Raw genomic sequence first — 23936 nt, 5'->3', positions numbered from 1 at the left:
CACATTAATGTGCTGGGGTTGAAGTGTTCCCAGGCGGAGGATGAGGCATTCTTCCTCCAGGCATCAGGTGATGAGGGAGTGGCGGTGGAGGAGGGCCAGGACCTGCATGTCCTCCGCAGAGTAGGAAGGGGAGTGATAAATTGTTGGTGGTCTTCACGCTCAACAATTTCTCTTTCAAATCCCCTCCCACCTCCTCCAGAAGAAAGGGGTGGCCATGGGCACCCATATGGGCCCCAGCTATGACTCTTTGTCGGCTATGTAGAACAGCCCATCTTTTCTAGTTACACCGGCACCACTCCCCACCTTTTCCTCCGCTACATTGATGACTGCATCGGCGCCATCTTGTGCTCCCGCGAGGAGTTTGAGCAGATCACCAATTTCACCAACACATTCCACCCTGACTTTAAATTCACATGGACCATCTCAGACATCTCCTTCCCCTTCCTGGACCTCTCCATCTCCATCAACGACAACTGACACAACACCGACATTTTTTACAAACCCACCGACTCCCACAGCTACCTGGATTACACCTCCTCCCACCCTACCTCCTGCAAAAATGCAATTCCGCATTCCCAATTCCTCTGCCTCTGCCCAGTTCCACAGAACACACCAGATGGCCTCCTTCTTTAATGACTGTAATTTCCCCTCCCACGTCATTGAAGATGCCCCCCCCAACAAATCTTGTCCATGTCCCGCACCTTCGCCCTCAAACCCCACTCCTCCAACCGCAACAAGAAACCCCCGGTCCTCACCTTCCACCTCACCAACCTCTGCATAAACCGCATCATCCGCCGACATTTCCGCCACCTAAAATGGACCCCGCCACCTAAAATGGATCCCACCACCAGGGGTTTATTTGGCTCCCCACCCCTATCCACTTTCCGCAAAGATAGTTCTCTCCGTGACTACCTGGTCCACCACCCCCAACAACCACACTTAATTCCTGACACCTTCCCGTGCCACCGCAGGAATTGCAAAACCTGCGCCCACATCGCCCCCCACCCCCACCCCCCCCCCACCACCACATTTCAACGCCCCAAAGGAGCCTTCCACATCCATCAAAGTTTCACCTGCACTTCCACAAATGTCATTTATTACATCCATTGGTCCCAATGTGTTATCCTTTACATGTGGAGACTGGACAACTTCTCGCAGAGCGCTTCAGGTAACATCTCCATGACACCTGCACCAATCAACCCCACTGCCCCATGGCCGAACATTTCAACTCTCCCTCCCACTCTGCCGAGGACATGCAGGTCCTGGGCCTCCTCCACTGCCACTCCCTCACCACCCGACACCTGGAGGAAGAACGCTTCATCTTCTGCCTCGGAACACTTCAACCCCAGGGCCTCATTTCCCCTCCCCCCACCTTACCCAGTTCCAACCTTCCAGCTCAGCACCATCCTCATGACCTGTCAATCTTTCTTTCCACCCTCCTCTCCGATCTATCACTTTTACCCCTTCCTCCATCCACCTATTGCACTCCCAACTACCTTCTCCCCAGCCCCACCCTCTCCCATTTATCTTCCAACCCAAGGCTTGCAGCCTCATTCCTGATGAAGGGCTCCTGCCTGAAACGTCGATTTTCCTGCTCCTCAGATGCTGCCTGACCTGCTGTGCATTTCCAGCACCACTCTAATCTCCAGCATCTGCAGTCCTCACTTTCGCCTAGAATTTATTTTGGGCTGGTCCACGTATTTAGCAGGTACTGCGACTCTTAGACATTGGTTAGTCAAATTGTGATTATTATGCTGGTCTGTGTGCTTTTGGAGTGTGAACAAAGTAGTTTATGTTGAGGTGATGATATTTTCAGATCTAGAATAAAAGCAGACCACTACTGAAAATTTGAAATTAAAGAAGGACCATATTAACTCTATTTCTCTCTCCACAGATGCTGCCGTAATAGCTGAGTTTGTCCATCTTTCATTTACTTTCCTTCCTTTTAAGAACTAGATTTTTCTGCAGGATGATATCTTCACCACCAGCACTTGTCTTAATGCGATGATCATGCAACTGCAAGTCTCTGTGGTCAAGCTTGTCAATTTATGCCAATAACATGCAGATTACAAATCACCTTTATTACACTCTGACTTCCCATTGCATAGTTGTCTCCTCAGCAACGATAAGCTGCCATCACTGTGGAGCTCCAGGGCACCACTGAAAACATTCCTTTGACCCCAGAAATATCTGCACCTCAATTAGTTTCCCACTGCTGATGAGCACACTGCCTTTAGAAACTTCCTCCCAACAAATTGAGAAGAAGAGTAAATGTGACATTCATTTCTACCTCATTAAAAAAAATTCCTTGTGAGACCCCCACTTCCATTTATCTGCACATTCTATTCTGAGCAACTGGTAAAATTTGACCCATTATCAAGAGCATGAATTCCACAAGACAGTCAAACTCTTATCTTTTAGCATGATATTGTAAAGTGAACCAGAAGAACTAATTCCATAAAGGAAATGATTCTGAACATAGAATAATATTTTACATGCAGTGTCTCCAGCTTGTCTTTTATGGATAATGAAAATATTCTAATGCTTGCAATAGAACTCTATGACCAGAGGAGGGGGCAAAGTGGCATAAACGTCTCAGTCTTTGATGAAGATGACTGCAGGTCTCCCTGAGGCTTTCACATCTGGGATTGGAGTCCAGGATTTGAATCCATGCAACCAAATCTCTCATGATACAGCACCTACAAGAGCAACAACAATTAACTACTATATTGTGCTTTTAAAGTATTAAAATATCTCAAGCTGCTTCATGGAACTTGAATGAGAAACATATTCATGCAAATCTACAGAAGCAGCTCAAAAGTGCAAGTGAGCAGACGTTTAAAGCAACATCTGAAAACAGAGACTGAGAGGTTGGCGGAGGGGGGGGGGGGGGGGGGATGTGGTCGGTCTGTGCACTTAATGCCTAGATGGCTCAAGCCACAATCACAATCATTAGAGAAATAAAGAAATTAATGGAGACCTAAAAGAACAAAGAAGAAAAGACACATTTGTACAGCATTTTACACATGCATTGAATATGTCAAAGTACTTTACTGCCAATGAAGTACTTTTTTCAGTGTATTCACTGGTGTAATGCAAAAAACATTGTGCTTGTGCATTTTTGGCTGCTGCTGGTCCTGGGTTTGCTGGTGATTCTCTATGCCTCTGTTGCACCCCTAAACACAGTGGCATTAACCCCTGTTTTTGGCCAGATCCATTGCTCATGGTTGCAGTAAACCAGGGAACATTGAAGGAAAACAGCTCCTTAGTATTAGAGTCATAGAGATATAGAGCATGGAAACAGACCTAACAGTCCATCTTGTCCATGCCGACCAGATACCCTTAATACATCTAATCCCACTTGCCAGCACTTGGCCCATATCCCTCTGATCCCTTCCAATTCATATACCCATTCAGATGCCTTTTAAATGTTGCAATTATACCTGCCCCCACCACTTTCTCTGGATCATTCCATACACGCACCACCCATTGACTGAAAAAATTTGCCACTTAGGTCCCTTTAAATCTTTCCCATCTCACCTTAAACCTATGCCTTCTAGTTTGGACTTGCCCACTCTGGGGAAAAGACCTTGTCTATTTACCCTGTCCAAGCCTCTCATGATTTTATAAACCCCTATAAAGTCAACTCATCGTGAGCAGTCAGCAGTCAGATCAAACACAGCTTACTATTTAGTATTGTCCTCAACGCAGTGGGGGGCATGGTAAATTATGACGAGTGGCTATGGGATGCCTGCACATGGACTTTGACATAGGGCTCTTATTCCAATGTATGCAGCACGAGTCATGTTGCACAAATACAATTGGAGATTGTTAAGTGCAGTAGAATTACCTTGTCCACTCACCCCCACCACTGTCAAATTGAAGAAAGACACCATTGCATATAAAAGCATGTTGTTAAAGCGTTACAGTTCAAGGTGAGAGTAAAGCCTGTGAGACCTTGGATTGTCTTTGTGAATTGTGGCCAAGGTGGCAATTTAAAGGTCATCTATAATTACTTCTGATTCACAGAGATGACTATGCCAATTTTGTAATATCAGCGATATGGTTAAGTTTTTTAATTTCAAAAATAAACTTTAATCATAAAATCATTTATAAGTACATGGAGTAGTTTCCCTGTATCTGTGGGAGATATACTCCACGACCTACCACGAAAGCCTGAAACTGCAGAAGGGAGTGAAGCCATTCATTTAAGTGGGAACTGAACCTTGCTGGCAGCCTCCTGGTTCCAGCATGTTCCCTATAATACGGTCAGGAAAAAGATTCACTGGATATGGGGGGGGGGGTCGCCCTGTACAAAGTTTCTAAATCATGTCCGTACAGTCTTTGCAGTTAAAAAGAACAAAACATTGGAATTTTAGCATTTCTCAGATCTTCTCTGCAGTTGCATTGTCATTGTCTACTTATACAGGGAACTATTTGTGTCCATTTTGAGGCACTGGCATGGTCTGACAACTGAATGGACCCTTGTTACACTTAGGTAGAAAGAACTTATATAATGGTCTCTCCCCACTGTACCTTTGCCCCAAGCTTTAGTGTGTCCCTCAGCACTTACTCCTCGACCTTGGAATGTGGCAGTCTGCAACACTCAGGCGAGGTCAGTTCTTTACATTTGAAGGCCAAGAAGTTTTGGGCAGACTAAAAGAGTGCTTTTCACCAAGTTGATGGTCATCCAAGCACAATTGATGCTTGTCTGTTTCTGTGTCCTGTGGAACAGCCCATACAGCACAGAGGCCTGCATCACAGAGCTAATTGGGATGAACCTCAACAAAAGCCCCAGCATTTTTCTCTAGATCTTCTTTCCAAGTGGTCAGGATTGTTTCTGGCCAGCATATACATTTGACAGAGTTGATCACTGCATGCGGTTCATGTCCAGTAATCATAGTTGTCTTTAATCAGTACTAAGTAAATGTCTAATTAAAGCAATTGTCTGTTGAACAGATTCATATAACCCACAAATAGAGCCTGCTCCCTCAGATAGAAAACAAAAATACACTCCACCCATTCCAGGTGTGGTGGCAGCCATTTTCTAATGTGCATTTGCAAATCAAATGAGGTTGGAAATCAAAATGAGTAGCACTTCATAGATTGAGTCAAGGGTCAGCTTATCAACCTAGGTTAACCACCCTCACCCAAATCTTAACTTTTTATGTACTCCCTATTGTTTCCATTGCGTTTGAGCTTCCACACTCTCCCACCCAACTTTTATTTTTAACTTGTCATCTCCCACTGTGCCCTAGACTATAGTTTAGTTATTACCAATCATCAGGATGCTTTGACCAGCCCCACCCCACTGAAGCCACAGAGATGGTCACCATTGATGACCCTACCTTCTCCCTCCAACACTCGAATCATCTTTCACCCTCATGTGTTGAGTTGCCTCTCTTCACAATTATTGTCTCCTCTGCATCCCAGCATGCTGCTTCCAAGACCCATAACAGGCTTCCTCAACCTGACCATCACAGCAGTGGCCCCTTTCACTTTCATGAACAGTCCCCAAGGATGACAGTGGCCCATCTCCTGACTGACTTGGAATGACAGCCTCTACTGCTGACTTACATTCACTCTCAGCTATGTGGCCATGCAACCACTTGGAGGTTCTGCTCAGTCTGAAGCAAGGAAGGGAGGTAGGGTGAAGGAACCTTGGATGACAAGAGATGTGGAACATCTAGTCAAGAGGAAGAAGGAAGTTTACTTAAGGTTGAGGAAGAAAGGATCAGACAGGGCTGTAGATGGTTTCAAGGTAGCCAGCAAGGAACTGAAGAATGGACTTAGGAGAGCTACAAGGGGGCTACAAGAAAGCCTCGGTGGGTAAGATTAAGGAAAATCCCAAGGTGTTCTACACTTAAGTGAGGAATAAGAGGATGGCCAAAGGGCCATCAGGGATAGCAAAGGAAAGTTGTGCCTGGAATTGGAGGAGGTAGGGCAGATCCTTAATGAATACTTTACTTCAATATTCACTAGTGAGCGGGACCTTGCTATTTGTGAGGACAATGTGAAACAGGCTGATATGCTCGAACAGGTTGATGTTAAGAAGGAGGATGTGCTGAAAATTTTGATAAACATGAGAATAGAAAAGTCCCTTGGGCCAGATGGGATATACCCAAGATTATTACAGGAAGCAAGGGAAGAGATTACTGCGCCTTTGACGATGATCTTTGTGCCCTCACTGGAGTAGTACCAGATGATAGGAGACTGGCAAATGTTATTCCCTTATTCAAGAAAGGGAATAGGGATAACCTTGGGAATTACAGACCAGTCAGTCCTATATCAGTGGTGGGAAAATTATTGGAGAGGACTCTGAGAGACTGTATTTATGATTATTTGGAAAATCAGTGGTGTTGCACAAGGATCTGTTCAGGGACCTCTGCTCTTTGTGATTGTTATAGATGACCTGGATGAGGAAGTGGAAGTGGAAGGGTGGGTTAGTAAATTTGCTAATAACATGAATGTTGGTGGAGTTGTGGATAGTGTGGAGGGTTGTTGTAGGTTGCAACAGGATATTGACAAGATGCAGAGCTGGTCAGCGAATTGGCAGATGGAGTTCAACCTGGAAAAGTGTGAGGTGATTAACTTTGGAAGGTCAAATTTGAATGCAGATTACAGGGTTAGGCAGGATTCTTAGCAGTGTGGAGGAACAGAGGGATCTTGGTGTCCAGTTCCATAGATCCCTTAAAGTTGCCACCCAAAGTTGTTAGGATTGTTCAGAAGGAATATGATATGTTGGTTTTCACTAGCAGGGGGATTGCATTTAGGAGCCGCAAGGTTCTGCTGCAGCTCTATAAAGTGCTGGTTAGATCACACTTGGAATATTGTATTCAGTTGTGATTGCCTCATTATAGGAAGGAGGTGGATGCTTTAGAGAGGGTGCAGAGGAGATTTACCAGGGTCTTGCCTGGACTGGAGGGCATGTCTTATGAAGAAAGGTTGAGGGAGCTCAGGCTTTTCTCATTGGAGGAAAGAAGGATGAGAGGTGACTTGATAGAGCTGTACAAGATGATGAGAGGCATATATGGAGTGGATAGCCAGAGACTTTATCCCAGGACAGAAATGGCTATCAAGAGGGGGCATAATTTTAAGATGATTGGAGGAAGATTTAAGGGAGATGTTACAGATAGGTTCATAACACAGACAGTGGTGCATTCAAGGAATGCACTGTCAGCAGTGGGAGTAGAGTCAGATACATTAGGGACATTTAAGCAACTCTTGGATAGGCACATGGATGATAGTTAAATGAAGGGTATGTAGGTTAGTTTGATCTTAGTGTAGGATAAAAGCTCAGCATAACAATGAGGGCTGAAGAGCTTGTAATGTGCTATACTGTTCTATGTTCTAAGTTTTATGCTGATTGGCATACCACTGCCATTCCAAGCATAGACTTCCAGCTTTGGAAGCCGCTAACATACACAGTCCTTGGAGGTTCACGCAGCAGAAAAATAATGAGAGGGAATTTTGCTGCTGACTGACCAGACTCCTGACTGATATCTGTGAAGGTCCCCAAATGAGTTACCACCAATTCTGGACTACTTCCACCAGAACTGACTGTGGCCTACTCACAGAACTGTAGTGACATGGACGCCCTGACCCTGAAATGCACCAAGTGGCTGCCTGACCATGTCCAAGTCTCTGGACAGAAATCAGATGTTGTTCTTGACTAACAGTAGCAATGTCCTCTGATTGGCCACAGTCCCCCTTGACTGAAGACAATTAGACTTGGCCATTTCATTGAAGGACATTCAGTGAGCTTGCTGCATAAGCTGCTGGCAGATGTTGTAGGTATGGCATTAACATAGCATAGTGCTATAAAACAATATGCCTCACCTTTTCGACTGATTACCTCCCACAACCATGACAAGCTGCCTGGCTTTGTGGTTGTGCTCAAAGTAACAAGGCCTTAAGTATTTTGTGAGAGGTAATGCACAAAAAGCAAGACAAAGCAAAGATGCTGTTTGCGTCCAAGTAGATCCACAAAATGAGTGAGTGCTAAGGAAAAAGCTTATAGCCCTGAGATGCACCCTGTATGAGATGAGTGTCTGTCCCTGGTGCAAAGCAGTTTGCTAGCAGCACTGCAATGTCAAGTGTCAGTGAACTGTGGTATTGAAATAGTGAATTGTATTCCAAGTAAGAGGGAAATATGTCATGATACGTATGTCTGATACCAACATCTGTAGATTGGCGGGGGGTGGTGGTGGGGGGGTGGTGGTGTTGTAGATGGTCACTGTGCATGGTGCATGCATGTCCTGAGATCAGAGGAGTGTCAGCCAAGATACAGACCCAGAAGAGCAAGTGCTTGTGGGGCTCCAGGGAACCCAGTCTAACTTTCACATTGAGAAGTGTTGCTGTCTAATTTCACGCCACTGTCTGGAAGAACTACAACTTCGTGTAAATGAGGTAAAATGAGATAATCATAAGATGATAATGCATGCAAAAAAAGCCTTTTTGCCACCACTGGTGAGATTCACATCTCGTTTTGAAATTGGACCTTATTTCGTGACATTGTGAATCCCATTTTCTTGATCGAGCCATTGGCCATGTTATTCAGGAGTTGGGGATATTCTGCCAGTTAACTGTACTTCTCTCTCTATAAATACTGCCAGAGCTGCTGAATTTCTCCAGCACTTTCTGCTTTAATTTTCGGTATTATTTTCTGATTTAACTGAAGGATAAATATTGGCTATGATGTTGAAAATAACACCCCTGCCCCTCAGGCATGAGACCTTTTCCACATACCCAATGCCCCAGCTTAAAATGTTTAAAATGTGACGCTTCCTACAAGGCAGCACCTTCTAGATACTGTACCAAGTATCAGCCTTGATTTGTGTACATAAAGGTGGGAGGAGAAGTGGACACTGGAACCTTTTGGCTAGGGACTGAGGCACAGTTAGCGAAGGAAAGAGACCTCGGATTGTTGGAGGGGTTTCAAGGCTGGAGGAGGTGATAGAGAGGAGACAAGAGTGTAACGATGAGGGTTGAGTGGACTGTGAGCTGCTGACTACAAGACTGAGGGATGGAAGCAGCAATGTTGGAGTGTCAGTGAGGAAGGTGAGACTTATAACATCAGAAAACAAAACCAAAACAGCTTGTCCCATTGATGTTTGCAATTTCAGGCCGGTCTTACCTCTGTCGGTTTAGATTTCATTTCTCGGTTGGGTTTTTGAGACTACCGGCAATAAACGAGCCCGCAGTGTGTGCCTGTGTGAATGGCTGTGGAGAAGTACAGCCCCGGCGCTGTGGGTGACATGCGCTGAATCCTGTGATCAGACCGTGTTCTTGTGAGCGGCCAAAAGGAAGAGCTCAGCCGGAGTTTGTCGGACAACGTGGGAGAGCGGAGCCCGGGGGAATGCGGCTCCGGCATCACAACTAGCTGACCGCGCCTGGGCTCGGATTCCCCCCGCCAGGCCATGCCCTCGGCAATGCCCCCTCCCCAAAACATCTTGGGGCTGTGAACCGGGAGGAGATTTCCCCCACTGCGGGCGTTTGACACCGAGATCGAACTCAACTTGGAGCAGAGGAGACAGGAGAGAGCCTGCTCCCAGGGACTGAAGCTACCGGCTCTTGCCACTTGCCGTCTGGGGTAGGTTTGAGAAGCTGGCTTTCGATTTGCGACCCAAACTTTGTGTTTATCCCGTCACCTCCGATCTTAGAACTGGGGTGATCGATGTATCGCATCGTTAGAAGTGTTTACAACCTTTTGTTCTTTTACACCACAGTAACGGTAAAGTCTAATGATGATCAGGAATAATAGTTCTAGTACCTTGCTAACGGTAAGAGCTCAGAAACGGGTGCCGAAACTCACCGGAGTCAGGTCTCAGTTAAAGTTAAGAAGGCACTATAAATGTAAATTTGCTTGTGTGTAAATTGCATGATCAAATTGACATCCGTAATGCCTTCCAGTACAATCTGTGTTCTGCTGGGTCAGTGCACCACCGCCAAGGCAGTGGATTGATTGGGAACAAAAAAAAAGACTGCGAATTCTTTCTATCCAGATTAATAGAGAGCATTTTACTTGATCGGAGATGTTTCAAAGTGCCCTTTTCCAAAATATGAAGGAAAGTAGCCTCGGGGATTTGCATAGGCAGAGAGTGTCAACGGTGCGAGGTTGTTAGTTGTTAATGCATTAGTAACATCTGCTTCATTTTTCAATAGTGGCCTTTACTAACGTGCACCAAATGTAGATCTATACCTGATTAGACACTAGACAGTTACCACCTTTTACTCAAATCTATAGTGACAAATTCCACTTCAAATCTGTGACTGGGTGTTGGGAAATCAGGATCTTCATTATCCAGGCTGATCCCTTGAAGAAACAATCATTCTTCTTTTGTTATCTTTATGATTAGATTACTTACAGTGTCTAATCAGCCCAACAAGTCCACACGGACCCGCAACCTACCCAGACCCATTCCCCTACATTTATCCCTAACACTACGGGTAATTTAGCATAGCCAATTCACCTAACCTGCACATATTTGGACTGTGGGAGGAAACAGGAGCACCTGGAGGAAACCCACATAGACACAGAGAGAACGTGCAAACTCCACACAGTTAGTCACCTGAGGCGGGAATTGAACCCAGGTCTCTGGCGCTGTGAGGAGCAGTGCTAACCACTGTGCCACCGTGCCGCCCACAGATTTAATTATTCAACCTATTCCACATTCCATAGATTTAAGATCACCCAAAACTTAGCTGCACAACTCTTAATTCTCATTAAGTCCCACTTACTTATTGCAGACATGTATTGACTCCAATTTGAGCAAAACCTTGACTTTAAAATCCTCAACCTTGATTTCAAGTCTATCACCCCTCTTTAACTTTACAATCACCGGTTTTACAATGCTGTAACCCCTGGTGCCTCCAACTCACTTATCCTGATTCACAGTTTGAATCTTCACCAAGAGTGGCCACATTGCACCTTCTGAGGATCTGCACTTTGGAATTCCTTCTCCCAATCTCTCTGGTTCTCGGCTTCTCATAGAGTCATAGAGACGTACAGCATAGAAACAGACCTTTCAGTCCAACTTGTCCAAGCTAACCAGATATCCCAACCCAATCTAGTCCCACCTGCCGGCATCCAGCTCATATCCCTCCAAACCCTTCCTATTCATGTACCCATCCAAATGCCTCTTAAATGTTGCAATTGTACCAGCCTCCACCACTTCCTCTGGCAGCGCATTCCATACACGTACCACCCTCTACGCGAAACAGTTGCCCCTTAGGTCTCTTTTATATCTTTCCCCTCTCACCTTAAACCTCTGCCCTCTAGTTCTGGATTCCCCCACCTCAGGGAAAAGACTTTGTCTATTTATCCTATCCATGACCCTGATGATTTGATAAACCTCTATAAGGTTACCCCTCAGCCTCTGATGCTCCAGGGAAAACAGCCCTAGCCTATTCAATCTCTCCCTATAGCTCAAATCCCCCAACCCTGACAACATCCTTGTATATCTTTTCTGAACCCTTTCAAGTTTCTGTTTCCTATTTTAAGATGCTTTGTTAAAACTTACATCTGTAACCAAGCTCTCTGAATATATTATAATGTGACTGGTGTCAACCTTTGTTAAACAACGTTGGATGTTCCACGACGTTAAAGCTGTTAGATAAATGCAAGTTGTTAGTGACAGTTCAATGTCAAGGCAACGCAGAAGCACGCACATAACTATTATACAACTACTGTTATTATTGGACAAGTCAGACCCTAGACTGAAATCTGTCTTTATTGGTTTAAATGAGGTTGTCTTTCACTGAAATATGAACATGCAAAACTACTGATTTGGGTTTAACAATAAAACATACGTTTATCATGCAAAAGAAATGAAGATAAAATACAATGAACCAAAATATTCACTTATAATGAAGTTGAAAGGTTTCAAAACAAAGTAAAAATTCCTATTAATCCAAAAAACTTGCCTTTGCAGTACTCACACCAGAGGGAATTCACTTCTATTTCACATATATATAAGTCTTATCTTAATGTGACTACAATAACTTAAGAAAATCTGATTGCCTCTTCTTGGAAATCTCATGTAACTGAGCTTAGACTTTCTTAGCTTCAGAAAACCCCTTTCAGTTTTTTAAATTAAATATTACTGATCTGGAACATACAAATTAAACTACTGTCACTGATGTAGCCTCTTTCTTATCAGTCCTAAAACCATGCCCTGGTTCTGAGGAGCAGCTGGTTTACACGTTCAGCTTCAGCCAAGACATCTGGAACACTACCCCAAACTGAAACAATAACGCTTAGTCTCTCAGTGTTGGTGCTTCCCTAAGCAAACCCAAAAATACAAAATCTTCTAGTGGAAAGCATGATACAGTACAGTGCTTACTTTAATTGCTGGTTACTTTTTCCAGTGTAAACAAATCCTCATTATTTTCCAGGAAGTCAGTGCTAAAACTGTGTTTTAAAAGAAATCACCATAGTTACAGAACTAATTGTGTTAATCATTAAACCCCATAAAACACATGAATATTCCATGTGCCATTAATTCTAAATTCAAAAATCCAAAAATTAATGATATCAAAATATATATGAACCACAAACCTTACATCACACTACAAAGGAACGTCAGTAAAACTGCACTTTTATCAGTTTACAGATTCCAACACCCAATTGTGAAACTGATGGTTTTAAACTAATGAAATGTACCCAGAAAATAATTAATACTAACTCCAAATTCATGATAGGCATGTGTCAGATGCCAATCTCTTATGCTGCAAAGTAAATTATTATCATAGTAGTGTACTTTGAGTCCACTTTAAAAAGTACTTCTGCTATTCCACTGTATCATTACTATTACCTGTATACTGTTCTAAAATCCCTTGGGAGATATTGCTGTACAGGAGTTCTAATTAGCATGGAACTCAGATACTTTTGCTTCCTAGTTTCTCTACTGTGAACTGCTAATGTTTCAGTGTCGGTTTCATTTTGGTTCTTGTAGTCAGAGTGGAGACCACAATTCGGTAAATCCAGAGAATGATTCAAATGCACAGCAGAGAGGTTGAGTCATTATCACTGACAGATGTAGGGCTTAGCAAAATAGTGGTGAGCTTACATTGTGCATAGCGGCATTATTTCTAGGTACTGTGGAATCCATCCTGATCAAATTGTCGGGTGGATTTCAGAGCACCAATGGAAATGTAAAATTCAACCTATGACTTAGTTGGAAGTTGCAGCAATTGGCCCGTAGTTTTGGGTCAACAGATCTTTCCTGCTGTTGTGTGCTAACACCATGAAAACAACACTGTTGTTCGATATGGACAGACTTGAATGCTGAGCACACTCACGGCCAGAGAAATTGGGTGGTGTGGAGTTCAGCAGTAATAAAGTAAGGTAAAGTCACCATCATCTTACCTTACCATCGGGCTTCTCTCTCTTTAGACAGATAAAACTGGTGGTGGCTTACTCTGAGAATCACTATGTCTCAGGTGAGGGGAGAGGTTGAGAAGGAGAATCCTTCTTGGAAATCTGGCCTGGTGCAGGAATTGGAGCCACACTGTTGCCAGTGCTGATATCAGCGAGGAAATCATTTTACAGCTTGAAGCCAGTATAATACAACCTTGTGGAATCATTTGGCAGCTGGGACAATCACCTTCCAGTGTGTTAATATAAATTGAGGAGACAATGGCCTAGTGGTGTTTTCACCAAAATGGTCATCTGGAGACCCAGATAATATTCTGAGAGCCTGAATTGAAATCCCAGCATGACAGAAGGTGGAATTTGTATTTAGCTCCACGGAAAGTCTAGTTATGACCACAAAACAATTATCAATTGTTATACAATCCTGTGAGACTCACTGATATCCTCAAGTGTAAAAGAACCTGTCCCTTACTTGGTTTGATCAGGTGTGATTTCAGAATCTTGGAACTGTGGTTGACTCTACTCTCTGAAGTGGCCTAGCATGCCCCTTAGGTCCCTTTTAAATGTTTCCCCTCTCACCTTAAACCTATGCCCTCTAGTTCTGGACTCCCTCACCCCAGGGAAAAGACCTTGTCTATTTACCCTATCCATGACCCTCATGGTTTTATAAACCCCTCTCAGGTCACCCCTCAGCCTCCGACACTCAAGGGAAAACAGCCCCAGCCGGTTCAGCCTCTTCCTGTGGTTCAAACCGTCCAACCCTGGCAACATTCTTGTAATTCTTTTCTGAACCCTTTCAAGTTTCACAACATTCTTCCTATATGAGGGAGACCAGAATTACACACAATATTCCAAAAATAACCTAACCAATGTCCTGTCCTACCTTTGGCTTGTTTTCTCTGAAGTATAAAGGAAGGAGAGTTGGTCTCATTGAAGCATATGAAATGTTTGTAGAACTCTACAAGTTACATTGGAAAAAGCATTCTCCCTTCCAACGTGATGGTCGCATTGAGTTCTGATTCTGGAAGTCGCTGCTGTCGTAGATGTTGGAAGTAATGCAAAGGAAAGGAAGTTTAGAAGGAGTGCTGCGGTGGAGACTCAGTCAGTGCATTCAAGGTAGAGATCATTTTTGGGATATGGAGATAATGCAGAAAAATGGCATTGAGATGGAAGATCATTCATGTTGTGGTTGAATGTTGGGACAGACCCAACAGGCCTGAATGGCCCACTCCTGCTCCTGTTTCCTATGTTACTATGTTACAGTGCTGCTGCCAAAGCAACCTAGTGATGATAGTGTGATATGGTATCACATAATAATAACCCTAACTAGGCCAGTACTGTCAACCCACACATATTATTTTCTTATTGTTTTATTATTCCTGATACAACAATCAATTGTGCTATTCAGGTATTTTAGGAATTGCATTGCCAATGAATTCAACATGCAGCGAATTGTTTACATTCTGCACAAAAAGTAATGTCTACACAGGCATGTTCTTAAATGTTGGAGGTTGTAACCAGGTTACTTTTTTAAAAAAATTAACTGATTATAATCTACACATATGGATTTATGATCACCAAATATTACTTGACTTATATAAGCAAAGTGCTGTGTGAAATATTGACATTGCTGTGTATGAAGTGAAACTGTAGGTGGAACTGAAATTACTTTTTAATAGATTCCTATTGCAGTCATCACTCATTTAGCCTTGCTAATATAGAATTTGACAGGCAGACTGGGGTATTGAGAATTGAAGGAAAATTGAGTTATAAGTACATTACATTATGGGTACAATAGGAAACCTAGCACCTTCTATGTAGTGTGAATGTGCAATGGAAGCTCTAAATTCTGGGATAATGAGTGGAAACAATCTTGATTTTTCTGAATTACTTCATGTAAATCTATTGAAAAATGGACATCATCAATACAAACTATTTCCGTTTTTTAAAGTTTCAGGGGAAAGATGTTGGTGAATGGGCCTCTTAATATTCTCAACTGTGACATTACCTAACTCCATTACAGAGACAACACTGTTCTGGGCAACAGCGCTGTCATTCAGCAATACCAAACAAAAGAGATGTGAGAGCGGGGAGGGCAGGGGGGAAACTGCTGCAGATGAGCTCACTGGTGATATTCAGGAACAGTTCCAAGACAAGAAGATTGAGCTGTTAAAGGTTCATGATTAAATAAAAGTTTACAGTTGTGTTAAATGTTTTAGCAAGTTTTCTGCTGAGTTTAAAGCAGAAAGTGAATTTCAGACTGGGCAACAGAGCCTGTATTAATTAACTTTTATATTCCCACAGCATCATTATGCCTTCTTGCTTATTCACTTTAATCTTTAATACGTGTTCATGAAATTTTCCTCATGGAGTTTTAATGTCAGAAATCTTGTGCTGAAGGTAACAAACATACCAGCCATTGTTAGTGTGTTTTCAGTAATACCATGGTATACTGATTATACATATTACTGATTACATTAGCTGTCGCCATGGTTGTGATTAAATAGGCCAAACTCACATGTTTTCTTTTAAATAGTGAATTAGGTGGCCAACTGAGTGGTGATTTCTTCTTTGATGGGTCAGTGAGTGAACAACTTGGATGAGGGATATTACTGAACCATGGAAACCAGAAACCAGATTAAAACCCTGATCTGTCCTGAGTTCGCTGTAGTAGAGTCATCATAACTGGACATAGAATCTCAGGCTACAGAGTGCAGCAAAAAAATGAATCACACTGTTTCCCTTCCTGCTGGAAAGAGTGTTAGGGAGTGAATTGCGCATCTTCAAGTGAGGAAAGCATTAATTTTATAAGGTCAAAAATCCTATCAAAACTGCCAATAAGAAATGCACTAAAAGATTTGATTGAAATTATAGAAAGTGCATTCCCCCACAACCCACACCAGCCTCCTTGTAAAACTGAGCATGAATCACAACCTTTAAGAGTCACAGGAGAAAATCAGAAGTAGGCATTACCATATTGATATTGCAGGTGGAATACTCTAGTTCAGTTGGGGTGTGTTAATTTTTCCAGAAATGCACCATTGTATAGTGAATGTAGAGCATTTTAGTGGAAGTTGTTAATTACACCAATTTTTCAGATTTCAAGGAGTGATATGAGCTATTTCTAAATGTTGAAGAGCTGGTGTGAATGCTGCTGAAATGATTCCTATTTCTGAAATTATCTGAAAATACCTGGCACAGATTTTGCGGCAGTCAGAGAAAGTATGGGGTGGCTTCTGTTGAAATTTGTGTGTAAGTGTGCTGTAAATGATGTGACTATTAAAGGGATTAATCACAACAGGGTGAAAGTTTAAGAAAGACTCAAAATGTATCTCATCAATTAGAAACTTCTGTCAAGAGGAAAAGAACAAAGGATTAATGGACAAGCATGAGGTGAAAGGAAAGCAAGACTAGTTGGTTTCAGCAATGACTATGGGCTCATAATATGAAATTTTTCATTAAGGTTTTTCATTAATATGAAAAACAGAAAAAAAAAAGTGGTGTCCTGCAGGGTTCAGTGTTGTGGCCACAGCTGTTCACTTTATATATTAATGATCTGGATGAAGGGACTGGGGGCATTCTAGTGAAGTTTGCTGATGATACGGAGTTAGGTGGACAGACAGGTAGTACTGAGGAGGTCAGGAAGCTGCAGAAAGATTTTGACTGTTTAGGAGAGTGGTCCAGGAAATGGCTGATCAAATTCAACGTGAACAAATGCGAGGTCTTGCACTTTGAACAAAAGAATACAGAAAATTCATAAAGCCAAAGTACAAAGGGATCTGGGAGTGCTAGGCCAGGATTCCCTAAAGGTTAACATGATTAAGAACGCAAATGTAATGTTGTCATTTCTCTCAAGAGGGATGGAATATAAAAGCAGTGATGTGCTTCTGAGACTTTATAAAGCTCTAACTAGGCCCCATTTAGAATTCTGTGTCCAATTTTGGACCCCACACCTCAGGAAGGACATACTGGCACTGGAGCGTGTCCAGCGGAGATTCACACAGATGATCTCTGGAATGGTAGGCCTAACATATGGTGAATGGCTGAGGATCCAGGGATTGTATTCATTAGAGTTTAGAAGGTTGAGGGAAGATCTAATAGAAACTTACAAGGAAATGTATGGCTTGGAAAGGGTCGACGCTGGGAATTTGTTTCCGTCAGGCGGGGATACTAGGACCCATGGGCACAGCCTTAGAATTAGAGGGGGTCAGTTTAGAATGGAAATGAGGAGACAGTTCTTCAGCCAGAGAGTGGTGAGCCTGTGGAATTCATTGCCACGGAGCGCAGTGGAGGCTGGGATGTTAAATGTCTTCAAGGCAGAGAATAATAAATTCTTGATCTTGCAAGAAATTAAGGGCAACAGGGAGAGTGCGGGTAAGTGGAGTTGAAATGCCCATCAACCCGGATTAAATGACGGAGTGGATTCGATGGGCCGAATGGCCTTACTTCCACTCCTATGTCTTATAATGGAGCAGCCCAGAAACTGACCTGTTTTCTAGCTGTTAAAGTGAAGCTGGTGTTGTATAATGGAACTTATGAATAGGATTGTTCAATATCCCATTCCGTAGCATCATTATGTTCAACCTATATTGCAACTTTCATTGAAGAAGATGGATGCAGGCCTGAGTAATAGCTGACTGGTACAGCCACTTGTCATTGCATCTTTCTCTGGCTTTTCAGCAACAGAATCATTTAAAGACACTCCCTAAAGTTCATAACTTTGCTCACTCTTTTCGTATACTCTTCCAATATCTCAGACTTTGCTTCCATTTGTTTATAACAAGTCCATGCTGGGATGTGACACATTAACTGTGCTGAAAGACTGTAAGATCATATGACGGAGGAACAGAAATAGGCCACTTGGCTCATCACGTCTGTTCTACCGTTCATTGGGATTAAGGCTGAACTGATAATCCTCAACTCCACTTTCTCACCTTTTCCCCATAACCCTTAAATCCTTTCATGATTAAAAATCTCAGCCTTGAATATGCTTGATGATTCAGCTCTGACAGCCCTCTGCAGTAAAACTTCCACAGATTCACCATCCTCTGAGAGTGAAAAAAACCCTCCTCATCTTTGTTTTATCTGGGTAATCCCTTACTCTGAGATTATATCCTTTGGTCTTAGTCTCTATCAAAAGGGGAAACAACCTCTCCGTATTTTCCAGACCAAGACCCTTAATATTCTTATATGTTTCAATAACGTCACCTTTCTTCCTTCTAAACGCCAACAAATACAGCCCAAACCGATTCAATCTCTTCTGGAAAGAAAATTCCTCCAAAACTGGGATCAATCTAGGGAACAATCATTGGTCTGTCTCCAATCCAAAGTATCTTTCCTCAGGTACAGGGATCAAAATTGTTTACAGTATTCTAGGTGTGGTCTAACTAGTGCCTTGTATAGTTTGGCAAAACCTCCCTTTATTTCATACACCATTCCCTTTGAAATAAAGGCCAACCTTCAATTTGCCTTCCCGATTACCTGCTGAAGTTATATGCTGATTTATTGGGATTTGTGCACAAGCAACACCAAACCCCTGTTTTATAACATTCTGTGTTTTTTTTTCCATTTAAGTAATAGTCAGCTTCCCTGTTCTTCTTGCTAAACTGCAAAACTTCATATTTTCCTACATTATATTCATACGCTAAGATTTTGTCTACACACTGAACCTATCTGTATCCCTCTGTAGACTCTTAGGGTCATCCTTACCCCTTGTCTTCCCTCCTATTTTATGTCATCCACAAACCTGCCTAAAGGATATTCATTTTCCTCATCCAAGTCATTGATATATATTGTATAAATGCAATTCACTACTGATACGCATGCCACTTAGTAAGAACCCTGTATACTATATACACGAGTCATAACTACATCACATTTGTATCATACCATATGATTTGCAAGGTCTAATCAGCCTGAGGTAGGAGTTACCCAATGTGCTATCTTCTCAAGTGATCTCTGCTGGTACCTTGTGGTTATTACCACTCACAGTATGTGGTACTGTTGGAGGTACTTCACTGCCACCGATATTCTTTTTTGTTTCTTTTGCCTTAGGCCTCCCCAGTGATTAGAGAACACAGCACCTTAGAGCTTCTATAGAAGAGGAACTATTCTTAAATAGTGAGAAAGTTTATTGCATGATAGCAATAACTGCAACCACATTTGTTCAGACATAATTACAAGGACCTATGTCTGCAACATCTGAAAGCAAGAGTCAATCTGCTCTCTACCCACAGACTACATGATAAAATGGGTGGAGCTTATGTAACATAAACATGAACCACTTCAGAACCATTACCTTTTACAGTACCCATTTGTCTACGAAAAATGCACATCATGTACAAAACCAACGCAAATTATAAATCTCTCTGCCTATTTTATAATTACCTCCTATTATTTGTCAAGACTAGTCAGTAAACTAATGGTGATCACAACAGGTCTCCATGCATTTTGAGTTTTATGGAAAAATATTTTGTAAGGAAATCACTCTTATCAAGGTTGGTCAAGCAGTTGGAGCTCAATCTCACATGGAACGGCAGAACCTTGCTGTATAAATAATTGCATGTCAATGGCAAATGATGCTTTTGGTGTGCAAATCAGCCAGCAAATTCAAGGATTAAGGTATCTGTAAATTGTGAATTTCCAGAATTTGCCAATAAATATAACATTGCTTGTTTTTGCTTAACACGTGCAGATCTTGCTCTTAGCCTTCCAGTGACTTTTTAGGAATTTTCTGAATTTTCACATTAACTGCCCATCAATCATACTACATGAAATTAAACATGACATTTAAAAACTGCAAGCACTCCTTTATTACTTTGAAAATTGTTAATGCAATGCCAATCAACCTTTTCATCACAATCTCCCTCTCGCATGTTGGCCAAAATCCATATTTTTAAAATTTAAGAACCTTTATTTTCTTCTTTGTTTCTTGATCTCTTTCTGTGTTTTCTTAATTCAATCTTTCTTCATGCCTATACATCTTACTTAACTTCAATTCAACTTACTCTCAGTTGTTCCTTAATTTCTTTCTCAGTCATTGAATCACTTTGGTTGGAAGACATGGTATTGGTTGCACTATTTACTGAGATTGCAGATTCTGTGTTGTCCCTCACCACAGTGTTAGCAGTTCACATTTCAAAGAAGTTGTAATGTGAAAGCATGCATTTTGAACAAAGCTAGAAAAAAAGTATAATAACACGCACTGCTAGTTGCTCTACTCCAGCAAGATCTGGTCCAGTTCAGAATTTGAACACAATATACTGGGAGCAATGTCATAAACTAGCTGAAGTAAGATGTTTCCTGCTTTTATTAACTACATAGTTACAAATGAAACATATCATATTATCCTTGGAAAGTGAACTGTGTGAAAGTGGATAACTCAGTGGCCATAAGTTAAAAGAAAATTAGAAATTGAGAGGGAATCACCGACATGGAACAGCGCTCACTTTTCCACGCTATAATTCAAATTGAACTACTTTCCTCTGAGAAACAGTTATATGGCAGTCTTTCAGCTTCATGTACTTAGGGAGTGATATTGTACTCTCAAAAGATTAACTGAAATACAATGCTAAGAGTGAATGCTATATATACATTGTTTACACCTTTAACTAGAACCTGGAAGAAGCAACTATTTTTCAAGAGCAGCTCAAACTACTTGGGGGGGCAAATTAATAGAGTTTGTGTTGCTAGCAGGGACATTAGCATGTTATTTAATCATTGCGCTGATTACAGTTCTGAAGGTATTTCACAGATTCTGTTTCAAAGAAATAACAGTGTTTGGCAAGTCTCAAAATATAAAATTGCCGTAATTGGAATAAGCCCAGGTTGGCCCACTTTCAAAAGCTAATAGCAAAAAAGCTCTGTTGATGGCAAGTAAAGAGGAGATCCCTTATTCTTATTCTAAGATCCCTAGTTTGGGATTCTCCCAAAACATGAAACACCATTTCCGCTTACACCCTGTGAGAACACTCAGATTTTACATGTTTCAGTCAAGTATGCTACTGTTCTAAACTCCAGCAGAGTTCCCATGAGTCAGCATGACACTTTTAGGTCTGGTAAACCTTCCCTGAGCTGCTTAAGCTCATTTGCATCCCTCCTTAAATAAGGAGATCAATACTGTACACAGGACTCCAGATGCCTTACATAACTGAAGCATAACCTCCTTACTTTTATATTCAGTTCCCCTTACAATAGACAATAACATTGCATTAGCTGTACCCTCATATTATCATGATTTATGCACAAAAACACCCAGATCTTCTCAGAATCTACAAGCTCTCACCATCTATAGGGAGAAGCTGAATAGACTCAAATTATTTTCCCAGGACCTTCAGAGGCTGAGGGGTGACTTTATAGGGATTTATAACATCTTGAGGGGCATGGATAGGGTAAATAGACAAGGTCTATTCCCGAGGGTAGGAGAGTCCAAAACTAAGGGGGCATAGGTTTATAGTGAGAGGGAAATATTAAAAAGGGACCTCAGGGGCAACATTTTCACGCAGTGTGTGATGCGTGTATGGTGTGAGCTGCCAGAGGAAATAGTGGAGGCAGGTGCAATTACAACATCTATAAGGCATCTGGATGAGTACATGGATAGGCAGGGCTTAGAAGAATATGAGCCAAATGCTGGCAAATGGGACTAGATTTATTATGGGTGTTAGCATGGATGAGTTGGACTGAAGGGTCTGTTCCCGTGCTGTATATCTTTATGAATGTATGATTTGTAACTTTTCCTGCTATAATATACAATTTCACATTTTCTCACATTTGCCTGAGGTTCACTCACGTAACCTATCCACATTCCTTTGTAGTCTCCTTATGTTCCCTTCACAATTTACTTACCTAATTATCTTTGTATCATTAGGAAACTTAGCAATCATACCTTTGATCCCTTCATGCAGGTCATTTATATAAATGGTAAATTTTGAGACCCCAACAGCATTCCATACTGCACACCACTTATTATTATCGTGACAACTAGAAAAATTATGGCTACTCTCTGTTTCTGTTAGCTAGCCAGGTTTCTATTAATGTCAATAGGTAGCCCACAAAACATGAGCTTTTATTTTATGCAATAACCTTTAAGGTGGCACCTTACTAAATGCCTGCTGGAGATCCAAGTAAAGTATATCCACAAGTTCCTCTTTAGCACAGCACATGTTACTTACTCAAAGAAGTAATTTCCTTTCACAAAACCATATTGATATTGCCTGCTTAATTTAAACTTTTCTAAGTGCTCTATTATAACATCTTTTACAGCTTCTAACATTATGACTATGACAGTTGTTAAGTTAACTGGCCTGTAGTTTTCTGCTTTCTGTCTTCTTCCCTTTTTCAGTAAAGGGGTTACTCTCACTATTTTCCAATCCAATGGAACCTTTCCTAAATCTAGGGAATTTTGGAAAAGTTACAATCAGTCCATCAATTGTCTCACTCATTGTACCTTTCATGACCCTAGGATGAAGTCCATCAGGTCCAGGGGACTAATCAGCTCTCAGCTCCAACACTTTATTTACTTTCACCTCCCTGATGATTGTAATTTTCTAGAGTACTTGCCTCCGTTCGTTTCCTGATTTACAACTATTTCTGGAATGTCAATTTGATCTGATATATTGAAGACTGATACAAAATACCAATTCAATTAATTTGGCATCCCCCTCTTTATTCACTATTAATTCCACAGACTCACTTGGTAAATGATCAACATTCACTTTGTTAATTCACACATTTTTTAAAGTATCTATAAGAATTCACATTATCCATTTTTATATTAATAGAAAACTTTTCCTACAATTTTATAATAATGACTAATTTTGTTAGTTTTTTTTACGTTCTGACAACCTGACATCAAATTTTGCATCATTATATGTTTTTGTTTACATGTTGTCTTTAACTTTTTTATTTAACCATAGATGGCATTTTTATTTCTCATTGGAATGTATCTATTCAGTGTATTCTAAAATATTCCCTTAAATGTCCACTTCTGCATTTATAATGACATTTTCATTGAACAAATTTGCCATTTCCCTTCAGCTAGCTCTGCTATATTGTCTTCACAATTGCTCTTATTCAAGTTTGAAATACTAGCCTTGGGCCCACATTTCTCTTCCACTTTTATTATTTATCATCTCTGTCTAAGTTTGCGTCTATATCCTCATATCTTGAATTTAGGCCAACCCTCCCTGTTGTGCTACTATTATAAATAAATAACAGACCCATTGCTCCACCTTCTCCTAACTACCTGTTCTTCCTCAATGAAATACACTTTTCAATATCCAGATCTCAATCTATGTCATTGCACAGCTATGATTCTGTGAGATTAAATTATGGTTCTTTGTTTTTCTTCCTTTATACTATAAAGTCATCTATTTTGTTTTTAATGCAACATGCATTCAGATACAGAGTCTCTAACTGTGTTCATTCATTATTTTTACACCTTTAGCCATATCTGTAGATTTACATTAGATTTGAGACCTTTATCTTTTCCTGTCATAATTGTTTATCCCATATTAATACACTTCCCTCTAGATTTGCCTTAATTCTTTGATTTCTCCTATCT

The 23936-nt window shown here is 41.4% G+C and overlaps 1 protein-coding gene across 4 annotated transcripts in view; it reads left to right on the top strand.

Moving 5' to 3' along the window:
- Positions 1-8307: 8307 nt before the first annotated feature.
- Positions 8308-23936, top strand: part of LOC140469206 (dual specificity testis-specific protein kinase 2-like) — a 93711-nt gene continuing 78082 nt past the window's right edge. The window contains exon 1 of one of the 4 annotated variants that reach the window (XM_072565518.1): positions 8308-8409. Coding sequence is in view for 2 of the 4 variants with exons in the window: in XM_072565520.1 (XP_072421621.1) it covers positions 14419-14491 (73 nt within the window). In the remaining 2 variants the exon portion in view is untranslated. Of the gene's footprint in view, positions 8410-9292; positions 9593-14350; positions 14492-23936 lie in introns of those variants that run through there. The other 3 variants (XM_072565517.1, XM_072565520.1, XM_072565515.1) reach the window with 3 other exon arrangements.

Source organism: Chiloscyllium punctatum, chromosome 49, assembly GCF_047496795.1.
Source record: "Chiloscyllium punctatum isolate Juve2018m chromosome 49, sChiPun1.3, whole genome shotgun sequence".
Lineage (NCBI taxonomy): Eukaryota > Metazoa > Chordata > Chondrichthyes > Orectolobiformes > Hemiscylliidae > Chiloscyllium > Chiloscyllium punctatum.
The sequence above is the reverse complement of the archived record's forward strand: the minus strand, read 5'-3'. Positions and strand labels throughout refer to the sequence as shown.